The 20,126-nt window shown below is 38.0% G+C and overlaps 1 protein-coding gene across 6 annotated transcripts in view; it reads right to left on the bottom strand.

The window, feature by feature from the left end:
* Positions 1-20,126, bottom strand: part of LOC139976424 (uncharacterized) — a 289,428-nt gene that overhangs the window by 4,733 nt on the left and 264,569 nt on the right. For 4 of the 6 annotated variants that reach the window (XM_071985142.1, XM_071985143.1, XM_071985144.1 and 1 more), the window contains 5 exons: positions 8,895-9,197; positions 7,624-8,304; positions 7,048-7,377; positions 4,817-4,936; positions 450-499 (listed from right to left, as the gene is read on the bottom strand). In XM_071985142.1, the coding sequence (XP_071841243.1) occupies positions 450-499; positions 4,817-4,936; positions 7,048-7,377; positions 7,624-8,304; positions 8,895-9,197 (1,484 nt within the window). The remainder of the gene's footprint in view (positions 1-449; positions 500-4,816; positions 4,937-7,047; positions 7,378-7,623; positions 8,305-8,894; positions 9,198-20,126) is intronic. The other 2 variants (XM_071985137.1, XM_071985139.1) reach the window with 1 other exon arrangement.

Raw genomic sequence — 20,126 nt, 5'->3', positions numbered from 1 at the left:
AAAGAGTTTTGTCGTACGATGTAAGTTCAATAACATTCACCTTTCTACCACCCTTCTCTATTCCATTACTTTACTTATGCTCAATGATAATTGTTTATATCTACAGTAACAGAGTTTTTACCTCAAACTCAATTTGGAAGTATTCTTCTAGTCAAAGTGGCAAATATTCTTACAAAATGTTGACATTTTATTGATTGAACAATGAAAAACACACATTTGCGTTAAACTGAATGAAGATATGTCAATTGTTCATCTCATGAGGAAGAGGGGGTTGGAGGAGGGATGCCTACTTTTATTTGTGTTATAAATGCACTAAACGCTAATACATGGCCAATTAACATAGACTTCTGTTGAAATTTTCAGCACTATGTGTAGAACAATGAAATGAAGTCGTAGCAATCTATATGGACAATGTGTCCATTGAAAGACGCAAGGACATATAAACTTACATGTCTATGACTGTTCGGCTTTGCAAAACATTTCCGGATGCCTTTGAACGCTATAATGAAAGAAAGAAAAATTGCTGAGGGTTGATTCGTTGCATAAAGCTTGACAACACGACCAATATCGTAATCATTCACTTAATTAGCAACGAATTTTAGAACTGCAGCAACAAAAACAACCAGAAAGTCACGTGACTTAGTGATTCCTTGCCAATATGGGAAGAAACTTTAGATACAAGATTTTCTAACGAGCTGAATTGCTGAGCAGATATGGCAAGTTTTGCAGAATTGAGTAATGCATACCTATGTAAAGAGGGTCGAAGGACAAACAAACTTCACTTCTGCATAATAAGACTTATTATGACTGTAACCGACAATTGACATTCAACGACCTTTGACCGCCGTGGAAAACACAAGAGCCCAAGGGCACTATGGTTCCTTGCTTATAAGGACTAAGCACTATCCTAAAAATGGTTATTTCCGGGTTTAATGTACACACACAATATTATTGCTATAAATATCACAAATTAATGATTCGTCCTTTTGAGAATCTGTTGACTTTTGTTAGATTTGTTTATAAGAACTTGAAGAATCATCCTAACTGTACTTAATAACTTTGGTTGCACAGGAGTCAACCCATGGGCAATTAAAATATGGCCACATAAATTCAACAATTCAACTTAAAAAAATATTATAACGGTCACTGGAGGTGCTCTTCCAAGGTCATGTGAGGTCAACAGAGGTCCACCTCTCAAAACCAAACAAAACCTTGACCTCTGATAACTTTGTGCATGAAGGTCGCACTGGGGTCAACCATGGACAATTTGATCAGTTTGGAGATTGAGTTTTTGACCCATAATTGACCTTGAATCACATGACCGTTATGTTTGGAAACGATCGCTTACCATTACCCATGTCGTACCCCATCAGTGGGAGTTTCATAAGTTATTGCCCCCCAAAACACATTTTGAGCCATAATTACATAACGGTTATTTAGAAAAACGTGCATCTACTTCATTCACAACTTGTCCCAACATATCAGCCATGTCAGACTTCGTCACTGGAAGTTGTTGCAAAAATTAGCATAAGTGGGAAGTTTATTGCCCATAAGCGACCTTGGATGGCATGACGATTTTAATGAAAATGTTCCCCTCAATGATGTGCACTCCATCCTGAAATTGTTATGCACTTCAATGTACTCACACAATGTTATTATCAAAAAGGTTTAAAATACAACCTTTGGCACCTCATAACTTAAGTACCAGGTGTCTGATCGAAGCGGGAGTTAGTTTCGTCTATAGAGCACACAGAGCTGTATCACATATTAAAATATTGACAATCTTTTTTTTCTTTGCCCTGTATCTCCTAAAATGAGCATAGTTTACAACAAACTCTTAACCTCTGATAACTTTGCACCCGATGGACAATTTTGATCGGAAGATCATTTGAGATCTGAATATGGCCACAAAAATTCAAAGAAACTAATACAGGTCACCAGAGGTCATTCTAAGTTCAAAGGTCATAAAAGATGCGGGTCGACTAATGGATTACAATAGCGTAAATCCCAACCTTGACGGACATTTTGTTTCAAGTTATCGCAAAATTACTAGTTTTTTACCCCTATTTGACCTTTGTTGACCTTGGATCACACCACTGTTATGTTTGAAAACGATCCCCTACCCCATTTACAACTAGTTCCAAACTAACAAACATGTCAGACCCTGTCAATGGGAGTTATCGCTTTCAGCCTTTGACCTCTGATGACCTCAAATGACCTTTGACCTCCATGAAAAACAATAGGGATCATCTAATCACTAAAGGCTACCAACATACTAAGTGTAAAGTTCAATTCAACTTTTACTACTTGAGATATCGTGTTTACATGGTTTTCAGCTATGGACCTCTGGTGACCTCTAATGACCTTTGACTCCCATGGAAAACCATAGGGATTACCTGTATGGCGGGCCATCAGTCTCAAATCGTGGATTTGGAATATGTTAATGAGCTAAATCGATAATATGTCAATTTAAACAGGAATATGTCAATTTGAGTTGCTGGAAACTGGTATCAGTCCAAGGAAATTGACTTCTACCGATTTAATTCGACATATCATCGATTGAAACTGGTAGATGTCGATTTAAATTAAAATATACCGATTTATTTTACATATCATAGATTTAAATTGGTATATGCCGATTTAAAATGACAAATACAAATTTAATTTGACATATCATCGATTTAAACTGGTATATGTCAATTTAAATTGGTATATGTCGATTTAAATCGATGATGTCGAATTCAACTGGTAACTGTCGATTTAAATCGGTAGAAGTCAATTTGGGCTGCTGGAAACTGGTACTAAGGGATATCACTGCTCACTAAGGGATATCAACACACTAAGTTTAAGGTTCAAGCATCTTGTACCTCTGGAGATATCGTGGTTACAAGGTTTTAAACCCTATGACCTTTGGTGACCCAAAATGAACCTTGACCTCCATGAAAAACAACAGGTATTACTTGCTTATCAAGGGATATCTACACACCAAGTTTAAAGTTCATGCAACATTTACTTCTTGAGATATCGTGTTTACATTGTTTGTAGCCATTGACCTCTAGTGACCCTAAATTACCTTTGACCTCCATTAAAAACAAAAGGGATCATTTGCTATCTTAGGTAAAACCACAGTTCAAGTTTAAAGTTCAAGAATTTTGTACTTCTTGAGATACCGTGTTTACAATGTTTTCCGCCTATGACCTCTGGTGATCTCTCAAATGACCCCTGACCTCCATGAAAAAAATAGAGACCATCTACTCACTGAGGGCTACCCACATACTAAGTTTCAAATTAAAAAAAACTGTTGACCTCAAATGAACTTTGAACTCCTTGAAAAACAAAAGGGATAATCTGCTTACTACGGCTAGCCACACAAGTTTGAGATACCGTGTTTACGAGACAAAGCGTCACACACACACACCCACACACACACACAAACACACGCCATCACCATCGCATAGATTCCTTCGGCCTTCGGCAAGGAATCACAAATCACTAGGTGACAATCATCCGTTGCGTAGTTCCTTCCCCCCCCCCCCCCCCAATGCAAATTATACGCGGAGATGAAAAAGGTTGTCGAAGGCCTTTGGTCAGCAGAAGTGTAAATTATAAAACTTAAGACGCCAAAATGGTACATTCGGAGGCGTAATTAGATGATTAGCTAGTAGAGAAGAAAGAATATTACCAACATGCAAAAGAAGCAGGGTGCTTCACCCTATCAGCGCTTTGCAATACATTCCAGAGAAATCGAATTCATCCCATCCAACATGTGTTTTTATGCTATAAACTCGCCGCAAAGAAACAGCAAGAAGTATTTTACACTAGTTAGTTACATCGTCCGTGCCTTCCCCCTGAACACCCTCTAGAACTCTTAGATAAACTCCATAGAACGTTATCTTAAATCCTCCTTCTGTTATGTGTTTACGTATATTTTTAATGCTGCCGCTTCCGGTAACTTCGCACCACCACCTGTGCTCCCAGTAAATGATATTGTGCAGTTGTACCATAATTATGAAACAAACTGCCACTTTTGTTAGTTTACCATACTTCGTAAGCAGAATTGTATTGATGTTTCATTAACTGGTTTCTGTGATGCGCAAAAGAGGTTAATTTTGTATAAAAATCAACAATAAATTTTCACACAAGCTAGTAGACACGTCTGCTGCTGCTGGGACAGGTCTAAAACATCAAGGGCACAGTCCCGTGCCCCAGGTCCCCTCCCACCGTCAGGATATTACAAAAAGAGATGATATCATACATGTAACTTAATTGCATAGTACAACCGTGGACATTAAAAAAATACACAACAAATAGCACCAAGTTTGCATCTAAGCACCTACCAGTTTCTCAAGTTTTCCTTCAGTCAAAACGCCAACATCCCACCCCCCTCCTTTCCATAGGAAACTGTTCGCTTCTCCCCCGACCACAGAACGTATAATAGTTAGTGGCTGTGGACAGTCAATGTATTCTGAATACTTTGTAATCATCATTGTTTCTTTGTGATATATATATGTCATATAGTTGCATATTTGTAAGTGTCTGTATAAAATAAATTTCAACTGTTGTCCAATCCACTTGCATGATTATTCCTTTTGTTATATATCAATGCAGGTGAACTACACTGATGCAAGCCATCCACCGGAGCCACATTACTTCACAAACTAGGACTACTTTGTTGCACCTTAGCCAGTTATATGTTCATTTGCCTATACTTATAGCATAACCTTATAATTTGTTTTCATATATGACTTGCAAATTGGCGGCAAAAATATATATGACTTGTGACTTGACTTGACTTGCGATAGAATCGAAAACTTACAAATAAGGACACAAAGTAATGTTACAGAAATCGTCAAACATATTATAAGCCCTGTGTTGTTCTGCACTCTTTTGTCAGCAGGAAAAGGAGCAGCCGAAATTTGTGGACACTTTACCCCGTCTGCAATAAAAAATAAAACAAAAACAAAAACTCATCAATGACAACCCGTGGGGAATCCAGGATGTAATAAAGTAATGGGTGTGAATGGTCTTCTTGAAATCGATCCCCAAGTAGGGCGCCTGGGAGAATCTTCCCTGGACTAGACGCAATGTTGCGCCAATAACTACTCAGTATGACGTTACACGTCCATGTACTAAATGAGTTATACCGGTAGAGATGACGTCAAAAACACATACCGGCAAATCTTAACCGTCCCATATTTCTTTTGCTTTTGGCAAGGATAAAATGCCAGTTTTCTCTTCATTTTCAGTTTGATGCTAGTCTTCTGGTTTAATATTCTTTCCATCGTAGTGAAGTCAGACTGTTAGTCCTGTGTAACAATCTGCTATTCGTATAGTTTTACCATCCTCCATGGTTTTACGAATAGAGCACAGAGAAATAACAATGTAATGCTTTACATCTTTGTGCCATTGGTTACGACGGACTTCTAGTTCAATACACTCTGTGTATAGAAACAGTGCAGTATCATAATATTTCAAGAGGGGACAGTGGATGCCTTTGATAAGAAGAAAGAAGTATTTTGTGGCCAAGTTGTAACACAAGCTAACAACCACTTACAATTTGGTAATAGAAATTTAACTTTTGGGTTGAGCTTAGCTGGTCCTGAAAGGTGAAAGTACCTAATATCACTCAAAATAGTAGTAAAAGTGTAGTAAAATAGTAGTAAAAGTACATGTGGTGCACAATTTAGGCAAATTGAGGGAAATTTAGACCACTTTAGGCCTCCCAGTAGCAGTGTACCATGATTTTTTTACTACTGCGTAAAGAGGTTTGATTACAAGTGACGAAAACTTCAAGCTCTCATATCAAAAGATTCGCGGTCATCATACGGAACATTGAGCGTGCCATTAATGGGCCAACTCATCAGTTATCCAGTGATGGGTCGCATTTAACTAGTCATATAACTTATATGTATAGACTTAGAGACCACATTTCTTCGCCGATTTAGTACGTAAGTCAATGCATGGGGCGTAGCCGTACGCTACATTAAGATCGAGTGCAGCAACAACATAATAAATGTCAGAGGTCATCATGCAGTGAAAGCATGAAAACCGTAGCACAGGGTTGTCCAACCTTTTGCAGAGGAGGGCCACATGGAATGACTGAGATGAAGGAGGGGCCGCATGAACCCTACGCTCGATTTTTCGATTTTTTTGCCCGAAGCCCAAGGCAACAAAATGTGAGCACTGCGCGCACTGATTTATTTTCCTTCCTGATAAAACAGATGAGTAAAGTCCAGCCGCCCCCCCCCCCCTCCGCTGAGAGAGTGTCACACAAACTGACCTACAGTTTTTTTTGGACCCAGAAGGTTCCAATGATTGATTATATAGCTTCAAATTGTTATCAATAAATCTGCGCACTAAAATTTTGCACCGTAGAGCATCTCTGGCGGGCCGGACGCAACCCTGCGCCGGGCCGGACTGTGGCCCGCGGGCCGTAGGTTGGACAACCCTGCCGTAGCACTTCATAGTTATTTCTCTAGACAGTTCTTATACTATGTTTAACATGGTTGATATCTCTTTGCTTTTTGGCTGTCAGTACTTATGTGGAATATTATTTAGAAGGGGTATTAATAGTCAAACTATTTTGCTTCAACCAGATTTCTTGTCTTATTTAAGCAAATATTAAAGCAAATGTCTGAATCAATCCAATACTCAATTAATATGTTATTGAGGTTAGGTGCAAAACAAGAAATGTTGCCAGTGTCAATATCGGAGGAGTTTTGGCAACATTTTGGCAATGTAACATCTTGGGAGCAACATGACAAGGTGAAATGGTGTGAGACACATGACAAGTGGTTTAGGGCAAATCGCAAACGTAAATTGAGCTACTGCAATATGATCGTGAAACTTAAGTTGTGTAGATCAAATATCTTAATACCACTTAAAATAACTTCAAAAGCAAAGCTAGGATAAAGTTGATATTAGATTTGAAGGTTCATATCTAAATATCTTCAAAACATCGATATAAAGGTTGGCTACATTTTGGATTTCTAGTTAATCGTATTGTTACAACGAAATAACGTATATATAGAACAACAATATACTAACTAGATGATATTGAGATAAAAGCATCTGATTTGAAGACGTTGGCAGCCGGTCCCACAGCTTGGCAAATGATAGTCCCATTAACTTGACAGCTAGTGTCCACCACAATCACGTCTCCACGAATGCTAGTGTAAAACAGCCCCTCGTGTTCATAGGTTAATACCTTAATGTTAATGACAGCAAGTTTGGTTGACATGACTTTTATGTTGAGTTCCACTTCAGGATGAACTCCATTCACTTGACATGTAATGGTTTTTGTTTCGGTAATATGGAAACTACATGGTTCAAAAAGGTTGCAACCTTCAACCAAAACTTTTGGTGGTGTAGGTTGAACTGTAAATAAAACAAAAAGAAATCTATACGATTAACCGTACATGTTATCATAATGCTGAATCAAGTACAAGTCTGCACCAAAACTTAATTTATAGCATATCATCCAATAATGTATGAAGATTAAAGAAATGTAATTGTAATTTTCCTTAATAGATTGTAATTTTTTAAATGTTTGCACAATTTGAAAACTAGTACAGATGAAAAAAAAACAGCGGAAACAGTTCACAAAATAAATACGTTACCCACCTATTACTTCAACACGCTGCAGAAATGATTTTGTAGTGCTTCCCGTGCTTTCTATACATGCGTACAGCCCTTCGTGATGTAATGCAACTTGTGAAATTACTATGGCACCGCTTTTTTGGAGACTGTATTGCTCATCGGTCTCCACAGATGGAACACCATACGCGGAATATTTGAGGTAACGTCTGTTTTTTGTTTCAAGCGATTTGGCCATCCACATAACGATTGAATCTTCAGCAGCAATGGTTAGTGGGCACTCTATTACCAAGTCTTGGTTTTGAATAGCGTAAACTGGATCTTCTGGTAGATATGATTGCTTTTCGAAAGGGTCATTTTGAGAGAGATCAAGCAATACTTTGCTATCGGATTCTTGTACCATAGAATATGGGTTGTGAGACTTGCACACAAGTAACACAAAGGACTGCATATTGACAAGAAGGGGTATTTCACCTATGGCCATCTCTGAGGTTACCGAAAAGGTAATCAAATCTGCAGAAAGTGTCTGATTTGTGGTGGAGTTCAGTGGTATGTCGTGAGTACCATCTCTCATGAACCACGATATAGTTGCTGCTGGTCTTGTGTTGTGATGGAAACACGAGATGACTCCATCTAGATTTCCTTTCATGATGCAATCAGAATTACCCAGGCACTCTGCAATTACCGGGATTGGATCGATTGGTTCAACTGCGAAACGAAGTCATAAACTTTACTTTCCTGGAGTTATTGTGAATGCTCAAGAAATGTATTGTAATTCACTGCACGGAAAATCTAACTGAATTACAAAAAAAGGGGATCAGGAACCAATTTTTCCAATCAAACATCTTACAGCTGGAATGGATGACGATTTCGCTTTGTAATATTAAATAAGGACGCACGTGTATCTTGTGCGCAGATGCATACAGTTTTCTCTATGATTTATAGAAGTAATATTCTTGGACACAGCACTTTATTCCTTTCTGACGTGATATTCTCCATAGCCTGTCTGGTATATTGTCATTATGTTTTTCTTACTTTCTTACTTACTCAGTCCCTCAGTTGCATAATACATGCTGACATAGGCCATACTATTTATAGAAATTACTCACTCACTCACTTACTTACTGCGTAAAGCGCTAATTTAATTTGAAGTAACTCTGAGGAAGCTCTTATATCCATTACTACTTTCTGCCAATAATTGATGTGACAAACTTTATTCAACATGTTACATATTGTAATTAGTAAGTGAAACGTGACAAGTGCGTCTGGGAGACGATGGAGTAGTAATAAATACCTACCATAAACAATAACTGTTATGTCCTTGGTACTTGTAATCAAGTTGGGGCTCAGACTTTCGAAGTGAAGTACTCTTTCGTGCTGAACCGTTACTGAGTTGATAATCAAAGAGCCATCACTGTCTATGTTGAATTCCCCTGTCATATATCCTTTTCCACTGACTCGGCCATTCTCCAATTTAATCAATAGAGATTCTTCTCCTTCAATATTCATATCGAACCAGTAGAACCGTGTACTGTTTTCTAAAAGTCGACATCTGATGATTCCTTGACTCCCCACCAGGACGCTTTGTGTTGTGAGACAATCTATAAAGAAGTATATTTCGCACGTTTTGTAAGGGAAGGCAAATGCTTAATGAGTTGATACCATGTTTATCTCTCGATAAAGTTTCTCTTGCTTATCAATCATAAACATAGGTAATGGATAATCAGGATTCAATGCTATCTGTTCCGACAAGGTTTTGCTTAGGCTATGTTTATCAATCATCTGACACATGATGTCTTGTTTTGGTTTTTTTTTTCTTGTTATACCTAGTTCTGCTAGCATGCAAAGAAATGACTAGTACGCTTAAATAATGAAGGAACTTACCACAATCTAAAAACTTCCAGTGCTTTGACATAAACTCCATAGATATATAATTGTTTATCTTTCACATGCATTTTCTGGTTTAAACTCGCTACGATTGAAGGAATATATGAAAACGCTTTAGCTTCCAGAGCCTCCCCCCCCCCACCCTGGCCCCACTGAGATACATTCAAAAGATATAAAAATGAATGCCTTTTTTTTCTGATGTACACTTTATAAATTGTACGTTTGTTGCCCTCCCACAACTGTTTGCTCCCCCTACACTCACGCCACCCCTTCCCTACCCTCTTTGAACACAGGCAAACTTTGGAGCTCAGCATATGCAACCGTACGCTATCCCAAGAAACATTCGCTACTTTGAATAAAGATTAATACTGTTTAAGTTACTATCTTACCTGTTTTCCATATTGCACCACACGTACCTACAAACAATGCCATAATTAGTGCCATATATTTATACCTAAGAGCAAGAAAACAACATTAGCGTGACATATGCAGAAAGGTATGAAAGTATTCATTGCACTTTGAAAACACTAAAATAAGACACCGTACAAAATTCATCAAACTGTACTACAAATGGATACATTCACAAACCACTCCATCATCACCAGTCTGTATCAATTAAAGCTACTCCAAGTTACAATTATTTATATTGCGGCAAATTCCTTGGTGGATCATTTAAAACGTTTGGGCCTTCATGGATGGCTTTTCATTAAATTACTGTTCCTGATTTCTGCAAGTATTTTATATAGCGTGAATTACCAGTTATATATTTTATTGCAATAATTGTTCCCATATATATATACGTATACAATATTACATTGTATTTTAAGTGTACGTTTTATTTAACACACACTGATAAAAACGTCTAATTTTAATAGCGACGACACATGCCCTCTGCTTTCGCACATGACAAACTTTCATCACAATTTTACAAAATATAATAAACAATACAGACCGTCTATATGAGTCGAGCTTATTTTCCATTACAATTGATTTAGAAGTTATTGCCAATTGCAAAAAAGTAAGATCACTTATTACGATCTTCATAACAACAGAAATGATCGTGTACCTACAAGTCGTCATCTGAGGTGGTGGTTTGTATTCCAGAGCGACCTGTCCATGATGTGGTTTAACTAAACGGGGTGTTCCTTCCTGAAAGGGAAAAGGATTGGCGCTGGTGTTATGTTGATTATTCTTTTGCTTGACGCATTAATGAAAAACTATATGACACGACTGAATCTCGATGATCAAGATATGGAATCCATAGGTGAATCTACTCTCCACTTGTACATAATAAAACTGTTATTTGTAATGGATAAATGCTCCATACATACCCGATATGCAGATAAGACCCTATGAATTACTGCAACCATTTCTCATAAATACTGTACGGTGTATTAACCGTTGCAGAAACACAGGAGAGTAGTAATGATTGAGTTAAACTGATATGGCTGAGGACGGCATGCTACTGGGGAGGGAGGGGGGGGGGGTAGCAGGACCGTGGTGGAGGTCCATTGGAGAAGCTTCAGTAGACTGCATAATTTTTAGACATTTGTTATCATTTCTCGTTCTCGTAGCGATCATCCACTCCTCGGTTCGTTACGGTATTCCCAATACGTTATGAAACTCGAAATCATTTCGTTCATTTTCTCAACATATTTTGCTGTCCAGAGTCATTTTATCAAATCTGATTCCCATTTCAGTCATTAAAACATAACAAAAGAAAGGGAATCCATTTCAACTGCTGGATTACAGTAACTGTAACGTACATTACAGTAACTTTCTTAATAATAAGGAACATACAAGAAGCAAGTATCGCAATAAATCAGTAGTGTTACGAGGGCCCATTGTAGCCTAACGCTGGTCACTGCTAGTGAGAAACCTAATGTTATAATGTGGAGAGTAATTGAAATTGCCTACGTGATAAATCAGTATTTGAGAAATTAGGTCGGGTTACCGTGTCACAATGTTATAATACACGATTGTTCTGGTATATTCCTCATGATGACGCGCTGGTCTCGGGTTGACGTCGGTTTACGTGAGATCGCGTGTAAGCTGTACACATCTTCGTGGATTCTCTGGAATATTCGCGAGCGATGCAAAGGACTTCCAAGAATGGAGAAACCGGGTCGCGTTGTTACTCAGGTGTATCGAGAAAGATCTGGGGGATTCTTGACATGGCGAATCGTATAAAAGCCCGCCCAGATCGGAGAGTTTCTCAGTTTCTGAACGAATTCAAGCGACGACACTTATTATACCATTCTACTATATATCGTCAGTGCTCAACTACCAGTAGTTTCTGAAGGATTGAGATATCGATACCAAGATTGATTCTACACTTCAGAAGTTTGAAGAGGACTTTGTTGTGAATACAGTTTTTCAGTCTTTATTTCGGAGAAGGTGAAGAATTTCTGTCTCCGTTGAGGAAGTTCGATACGCCAGAAGTTGGTGGCTATAAAGCTGATTTTGGACTGACTCTGGTAATATTTAGTCGGCGAGAAGTTCGACTTGTGCTTCACTCGATTGTGGCTGGAAGTCCGTCTTCTATTTTGGAGCATCGCCGGAAAGAAGGTGACTGCTGTTTCTGGGATCGCGAGAAACTTCGTCGAGGACCAGTGAATTTCGCGGTACAACGGACCGAGAATCGTCGTCATCGAGGTCGTGGCCGCTGAGGGATATCGCCGTTGGAAGAGACCAGCGTGTTTTAAAGTGTATCCTATCTTGTTAAGTTTGTGAGTAATTTTCTATATATTTGTAATTACCACTTGTTGTTGTTGGTTCGAAATTCATTGTTCAATATAGTTTACGTTCTCATTTAAAATCTCTAGACTCGTCAATTTGTCTGTGTTCCTTACGGATACGAACCCAGGCTTGTGTCTCGTTAAAAATTAGTTATCGAGACCTCTCGCATTCCAACGTAACAAAATTGGGGGCTTATCCGGGAAAGGTTTACAACATTTGTGATCTGTCCGGGAAAGGTTTACAACATTTGTGACCTATCCGTTTGAAGGGAATTCATTTGTGAGAATTATTGTTTTGCAAATTGTCTAGAGATAAAACGAGAGAGAACATGGAGTTCGAGCCAGAGGAATTTCTCAAAGATGTTACTTGGGAAAAATTTGATGGCCTAAAGAAGCCAGATTTGATGGCATTAGCCAAATATTATAGCTTAGGCGTAAAGCAAGCAACGAGGAAACAAGTTGTAAAGAATGGGTTGATCGATGTTTTAGTTGACGAAGAAATTCTCGATGAGTCATGCTTGGAAAAAAACGTTGAAATTCTGACAGAAATTGGCGGTGACGCCGTTCAGCTTAAACAGTTAGAAATCGAAATGGAAAAAATCAGATTAGAACAGAAAAAGCAAGAGCAAGAATTCAGATTAGAGCAGCAAAAGCAAGAACTGGAACTAAAACGGCTCGAATCTGAAACACATCTGAAAGAATTAGAAATTCAGGCAAAGTATAAATCGGAATTTGACTCATCCTCCTCCTCGTCAGCTCCTCGATCACAATCATATTTTGATGCCTCGAGATATATTAAATTGGTGCCGAAATTTACCGAGATAAAGGTAGATAAATATTTTCGACACTTTGAGAAAGTGGCTGCGAATATGAAGTGGCCGAAAGAGGTGTGGACGCTGCTTTTACAGAGTAGTTTTGTTGGGAAAGCACGGGAAGTGTATTCGGCTCTCCCTATGGAAAAGAGTGAAAACTACGATGAAGTGAAGCAGGCGATCCTCAAAGCCTATGAGCTGGTGCCAGAGGCATACAGACAGAAATTTAGGGGGGCTAGAAAAAATGATAATCAGACACATGTAGAATTTGCCAGAATAAAGGAGCAAATGTTTGATAGGTGGCTCCACTCTAAGGATGTAGGGGAGAATTTTGTCAAATTACGACAATTGTTCCTAATTGAGGAATTTAAAAGATGTATCCACCCCGACATCAAAACTCATATTGATGAGAGAATGATTGACACCTTGCATGCTGCGGCAACGAAAGCAGATGACTATGCCCTGACCCACAAACTGAGCCCAAATAAGTTTTACCAGGCTAGGAGCCAGAAACCCAAAATAAACACAGAGATAAAAGGGACACCCGATTCAAAGGGAAACAGCGGCAAATGGAATTCTGGGGGCACGAAACCACCAAGTGGGAGTGGATTCAAAAAGCAAGTTACTTGCTATAATTGTAACAAACCTGGTCATCTCATGTCACAATGTTATCTGCTACAAAATCAAAATTCTCAAAGAAAACAGGAAGGATACTCAAAATCACCTCCTAATACAGTTAGATATGTTGCCTCACAGAGGAATTCGAATCGAATTGACAAAGAAATCCAAAAGAAGGAATTTCCAAAAAATCAAGTGGATAAGGTATTCCAACCATTCATTATGGAGGGTAGCATATCAATTAGTGATGATTGTTCGCCCCAACAAATTAAGATTTTTAGGGACACAGGTTGTTCACAGTCGCTCATTTTAGAAGAAACGTTGCCCTTTGGTGAACAGAGTTCGACTGGAATGTGTGCATTAATCCATGGGATAAAGATGGAGATTATCAGTGTTCCCTTACACAGAGTAAACCTAGAGTGTGGTTTGGTGTCCGGCCAAGTGCTGGTTGGTGTTATGTCGGAATTGCCGATAAAAGGTGTTTCCATGATGCTTGGAAATGACCTGGCAGGGGATAAGGTTCTCCATAATCCCATTGTTACAAATACGCCCTCTAATGTTAGTAGCCACGAGGAAGATGAAATATTTCCTGCGTGTGTAATGACTAGGGCAATGAGTAAAAAGGCAGTCTCGGAAGTGGAGGAGTCTGAGAGCTGTCAGGGTGATGTATTCAATTTGGAAGACACATTTTTTAAGGTGTTGAATGACACAGAAAGTACTTCGGGAGATAACCAAAAGGTAGAAAAAGAAGATCCTTTGAGCCGCAACAAATTGATTTCAGAACAAAATCGTGACCCTGAACTGATAGATTTAGTTAAAGGGGCAGTGACCCCACAAGAAGCGGAGGATAACCCTGTCTGCTTCTACAAACAAAATGGCGTGGTGATGAGAAAATGGCGACCGCTAGATGCGCCTGCTGATGAGGAATGGCAAGTGGTGCACCAAATTGTTGTACCCAAGGTGTACCACAGTGACGTCATCATGAGCATGGCCCATGATAGTCCAATGGCAGGGCATTTAGGCGTCAGGAAAACCTGTGATAGAATTCTAAAACATTTTTGGTGGCCCAAAATCAGGAGTGATGTGGCTGATTACTGTAGGTCGTGCAATACATGTCAGGTGGTTGGGAAGCCCAACCAGAAAATACCGCCTGCACCTGTGAAACCAATCCCTGCTTTTGATGAGCCTTTTAGTAGATGCTTTGATTGCTTTGATTGCTTTGATCCTCTCCCTAAAACGAAATCAGGCAGACAAAATTTGGAGCAAGGTCAAGCCAAAATGAAACAATGGTATGACAAAGATGCAAAGAACAAAGTGTTCAAACCAGGAATGATTTAACTATTGAAAAGGAATGTCTTGCACTCTTGTTATCACTGCAACATTTCGATGTATATTTGCATACTACTGTCTACCCTGTGCTTGTGTTCACTGATCATAATCCTCTCACTTTCATACATAGAATGAAGAATAAGAATCAAAGATTAATGAGATGGAGTTTAACTTTACAATAGTACAATCTTGATGTGAGACACATAAAAGGAAAAGACAATGTGATGGCAGATGCTTTGTCCAGATTCACATAAATTTATTGTATATATGACAAGACAAAGATAATGTCACTATGCATGTGTTTAAAGAACACTCAGAATTATTTATTACGCATAACTTAAAAGTTGTTTGATAAATGTTTAACGAAGATTTGTTCAAGTGTAACAAAGTTCATATTTTATGATAGAATATTCGTTTGTTAATAAGAAAAGCAGTATGTAAGAAATTAGAAAGTTTTCATTACATTCAAACTTTCCTTTAAGGGGGAGGGTGTTACGAGGGCCCATTGTAGCCTAACGCTAGTCACTGCTAGTGAGAAACCTAATGTTATAATGTGGAGAGTAATTGAAATTGCCTACGTGATAAATCAGTATTTGAGAAATTAGGTCGGGTTACCGTGTCACAATGTTATAATACACGATTGTTCTGGTATATTCCTCATGATGACGCTCTGGTCTCGGGTTGACGTCGGTTTACGTGAGATCGCGTGTAAGCTGTACACATCTTCGTGGATTCTCTGGAATATTCGCGAGCGATGCAAAGGACTTCCAAGAATGGAGAAACCGGGTCGCGTTGTTACTCAGGTGTATCGAGAAAGATCTGGGGGATTCTTGACATGGCGAATCGTATAAAAGCCCGCCCAGATCGGAGAGTTTCTCAGTTTCTGAACGAATTCAAGCGACGACACTTATTATACCATTCTACTATATATCGTCAGTGCTCAACTACCAGTAGTTTCTGAAGGATTGAGATATCGATACCAAGATTGATTCTACACTTCAGAAGTTTGAAGAGGACTTTGTTGTGAATACAGTTTTTCAGTCTTTATTTCGGAGAAGGTGAAGAATTTCTGTCTCCGTTGAGGAAGTTCGATACGCCAGGAGTTGGTGGCTATAAAGCTGATTTTGGACTGACTCTGGTAATATTTAGTCGGCGAGAAGTTCGACTTGTGCTTCACTCGATTGTGGCTGGAAGTCCGTCTTCTATTTTGGAGCATCGCCGGAAAGAAGGTGACATATCAATTCCTTAGCGCTCTTCCTTGTGCAGCGGCGGAAAGTCACGACAGTTACTACCCACACCCCTCGTTGACTTACTGTTAGGCCATGTTTTTCTTCACTGATAACAGTTCTTTCCTCATTTCATTACACTTTGTCTAAAACATCTTTAGAAAGGTGGAATAAATCTCTTCATATCTCTGTTGTTTCCTAGTTTCTATTTAGCATGGCACAATCGGACTTTGGGGGTTAAAAAATGTAAAAATACGTAACTTTTGAAAACCAAAAGTCACACGTAAAACACACATGGCAACATGTAGCGTCGTGTGGCTTTTGAAACTCCCATTTTTGAAAGTTCAATTGCGTCACTATAACACTGGCCCTCCTCTTTGTCTAAATTGAATATGCATTACAAATGAGTGACAGATTCTGTACATATGAAAATTTTTTTGATTGGTTCAAGTTTTCAATCGGACCTAGGGGTAACAAATGAGAGTCTTCGTTAGAAAATATCGACCTTCTAGCCCAACCTCGAGAGACGCTATTGAAGACGCCCACGTGGTAGCGCCTAGTATAGGGGACTGTAACTACGCACTGTTTAATCGTTTATGTGTAATTGTATTAAAATTTGTTATTGTACTGTTAAGGACTCAAAATTAGTTTAAAAACACATTTATTGGTAGTTTTTCACCCAAATTCCCATATACATTGAGAATGCAATAGTTTGCGTCACAGCAATAAAAAAAAAAACCCGCAACAGAATGGATCAGTCCAATCTTCCTGACCGCGTTGATCCACAGCGCTCACGTATGGGAGCGATGAGTCACACTTAATCCTTCAAAGAGCTTATATTGCAGTACTTTTTAGTGTCGTTTTGGGGGGTGAAGGAATTGATATGCTGCTGTTTCTGGGATCGCGAGAAACTTCGTCGAGGACCAGTGAATTTCGCGGTACAACGGACCGAGAATCGTCGTCATCGAGGTCGTGGCCGCTGAGGGATATCGCCGTTGGAAGAGACCAGCGTGTTTTAAAGTGTATCCTATCTTGTTAAGTTTGTGAGTAATTTTCTATATATTTGTAATTACCACATGTTGTTGTTGGTTCGAAATCCATTTTTCAATATAGTTTACGTTCTCATTTAAAATCTCTAGACTCGTCAATTTGTCTGTGTTCCTTACGAAAACGAACCCAGGCTTGTGTCTCGTTAAAAATTAGTTATCGAGACCTCTCGCATTCCAACGTAACAGTAGCACCAAAGTTAATTAGATCAAATAGATTTTCCTGTAACTGCATTAGATAGAAACAAGGAAAAGGTATTGCTACATTTTTATACTTAAAGAAAAGCATATCGTGGAAATAAAAGGCATTCACTGATGTCATTGTTACATAAAAGTATCATAAAGTAGACAACTCTTCAATTGATTGGCCTGTTCTATCTAAATTCAAGATGTTGGGTTTTTGTAATCAGCGAAATACATGCTGTACTTTACACATGATTCACAAATATTTGTTTTCATTACCTGATTTTCTTTTTCCTGTAACTGCATCATATAGAAGTTAAAATATACCTTCTTATTATTCATAGATAAAGGGTAGTATATTATGAGGAAACTTCAAGATGACAGTTCTTTTGTACTCGTTAAAATAAATATTGCCATTTTATCATGATTGTCCGTTCATTATCGTTGGTAATAATTATCGATTATTCTGAGAAAATCGGTTCATTCTAACCAGGTTATGTTTTCCTCTATATGTATCCGACAGGAATATAAAAAAGGGGTGTTCACTTAGAATTTCATAGACATAAATAAGTAGCTTCTGCGATGAAATATTGATATATTTCGCATACGATTCCCTCAGAAAAAGTTGATAAATATTTGTCATCCATCAACTATTCAAAAGCTATACTGTACAAAAATTTGTATTTGATATATCAGTATTACCTAAATTCAAGGTGTTGGGTATTTTAAACAGCGAAATAAATGCTGTATTTAACATATGATCCGAAGATATTCGTTTCTGTACCTGCATCTGATTTTCTTTTAATTGCATTACATTTTTATTTAATTATTTACTTTTCATATTTATTTATTATTATTCAAAATAAAAAGTAATATGTAGTGGATAAATATGGTAAATAAATTTACATAGAGTGATAGGGTTTGGTAACTGATACCTAATTCAAAACTATCACTAAATATACCACTTTATTATGTTATGTTTCATCTATATCTGAATTCTAGATATAAGAGTTACCTCGTTTAAAATATATAAAAAATGCTTTTTATGATGTTTTTACTACTTCCCATTCATTCTTACCTGCCATGTCGATTCCTCCAACTATACACGAAGGAAATAAGAAAAAAGATATATTTATTATTTTCTCGTTGATAATTAGTAGCATGTGGAATAACATATTGATAGTACACATGTACTATTTCTGCCTGAAAATATAAAGGATTTGTCACTCACCCAGGTTTTAAATATTATGCCAGTAAGTAGTTAACCTTCTAGATTGATTCGGTCTATCTCAATTAAAGATGAAATCTTAATACTAGATATACTTTTTCTTCCTCATTGTAAATAAATATTGCCATCTTTTCATTCTTACCTGTTTCTGGTTTTCCTCGAACTGTATAAGACCCTTAAAGAAAAATACATTTGCTGGTAATTTCATGCATAAATACGAGCATATGCGATAACGTATAAATAATACACGCATACAATTTCTTAGGAATAAATATGAAACAAAATTGTCCATCATCAATTATTCAGAGGTTATCCGTGAATTTAACCTTTAACATGGTTAGGTCATTCCTTTCTTATTCAAGGTGTTCGAACATTTAAACAGCGAAATGATGAACTAAACATATGACCCAAAGATATTCGCTTCTCTTACCTTCATTTGCGTTCCTCTTACTGCTTTAGATGTTTTTTTTTTTTTGGGGGGGGGGGGAGGCCATACATAAATTAATTGTAACATGTCGTGGTTGAAAGGGCAATAACATTTACACTTTATTTATAAATTATATATATTGAATATCGAGTAGCATATTCTTCGTCAAGTTCTAGACATATATATGCCATTTTGTGGTCGTTAAAAACAATTTGACACTTTATCATAATTGCCCGTTCATCCTTGTTTGTAATAATCTACTGATTTTTCTGTTAATATCGTTTCATTCTTACCAGTTAGCCCCCCCCCCCCCCACACACACACACGCACACACAAGTTTGGTAATAATAATTCTGAACTACAACACTTTAGAACTAGCCAAAACCTTTTTAAGATGCACGTCTTGCGCTTGCAATTTTTTACGACAAAGTAAAGATGGCTTATAACCCCATCACGTCCAAGTAATACTTACATTTCAAAGCATTTTAGAATTACTATTCTTTGTAATATTTTATGCAAACAAATTGCTAGGAGGACCAACAAATATCTCATATAAAACTTCGCATCCCTATACCCGACGCTTCCCCCCTCCCCCCTCTTGTCGTTACATTTCTTCGCCCTACCCACCCCCACCAGAATTAGAATAGCCTCATACACATCTGATAAAGTTACAACCTCATCGTGAAATTGCTTCAATAGGCCCTCGGGCTGTCTATCGAGGTAGAACATTTATTTTAAATAATAACATTATGGGCAATCTGCATGGTGATTGACTTGTTATCGGGTTCATATCAAGTTTGCTCATTTATTGTGTTGAAATTCTAAACGTGTGATTCACTGTAAGGAAATATCGAAGTATTTTGTACAACGCCATTTGATGCATGCTAGAGTGTTCGTGAATCAAGAGCTGCAGCTATGTGGATCATAGTTGTTACAGGTACTTGAAAACCATTTGTGAACGTGTTTTGTCTGCCCTCGCTATTTCTTAGAGTATCTGAATTTCACTTGCCTGATTTATGTGTAATGAACCAGTTGC

This window comes from Apostichopus japonicus, chromosome 11 (assembly GCF_037975245.1).
Source record: "Apostichopus japonicus isolate 1M-3 chromosome 11, ASM3797524v1, whole genome shotgun sequence".
Taxonomy (NCBI): Eukaryota; Metazoa; Echinodermata; class Holothuroidea; order Aspidochirotida; family Stichopodidae; genus Apostichopus; species Apostichopus japonicus.
Note: the sequence above shows the minus strand (reverse complement) of the source record. Positions and strands in the feature narration are given on the sequence as shown.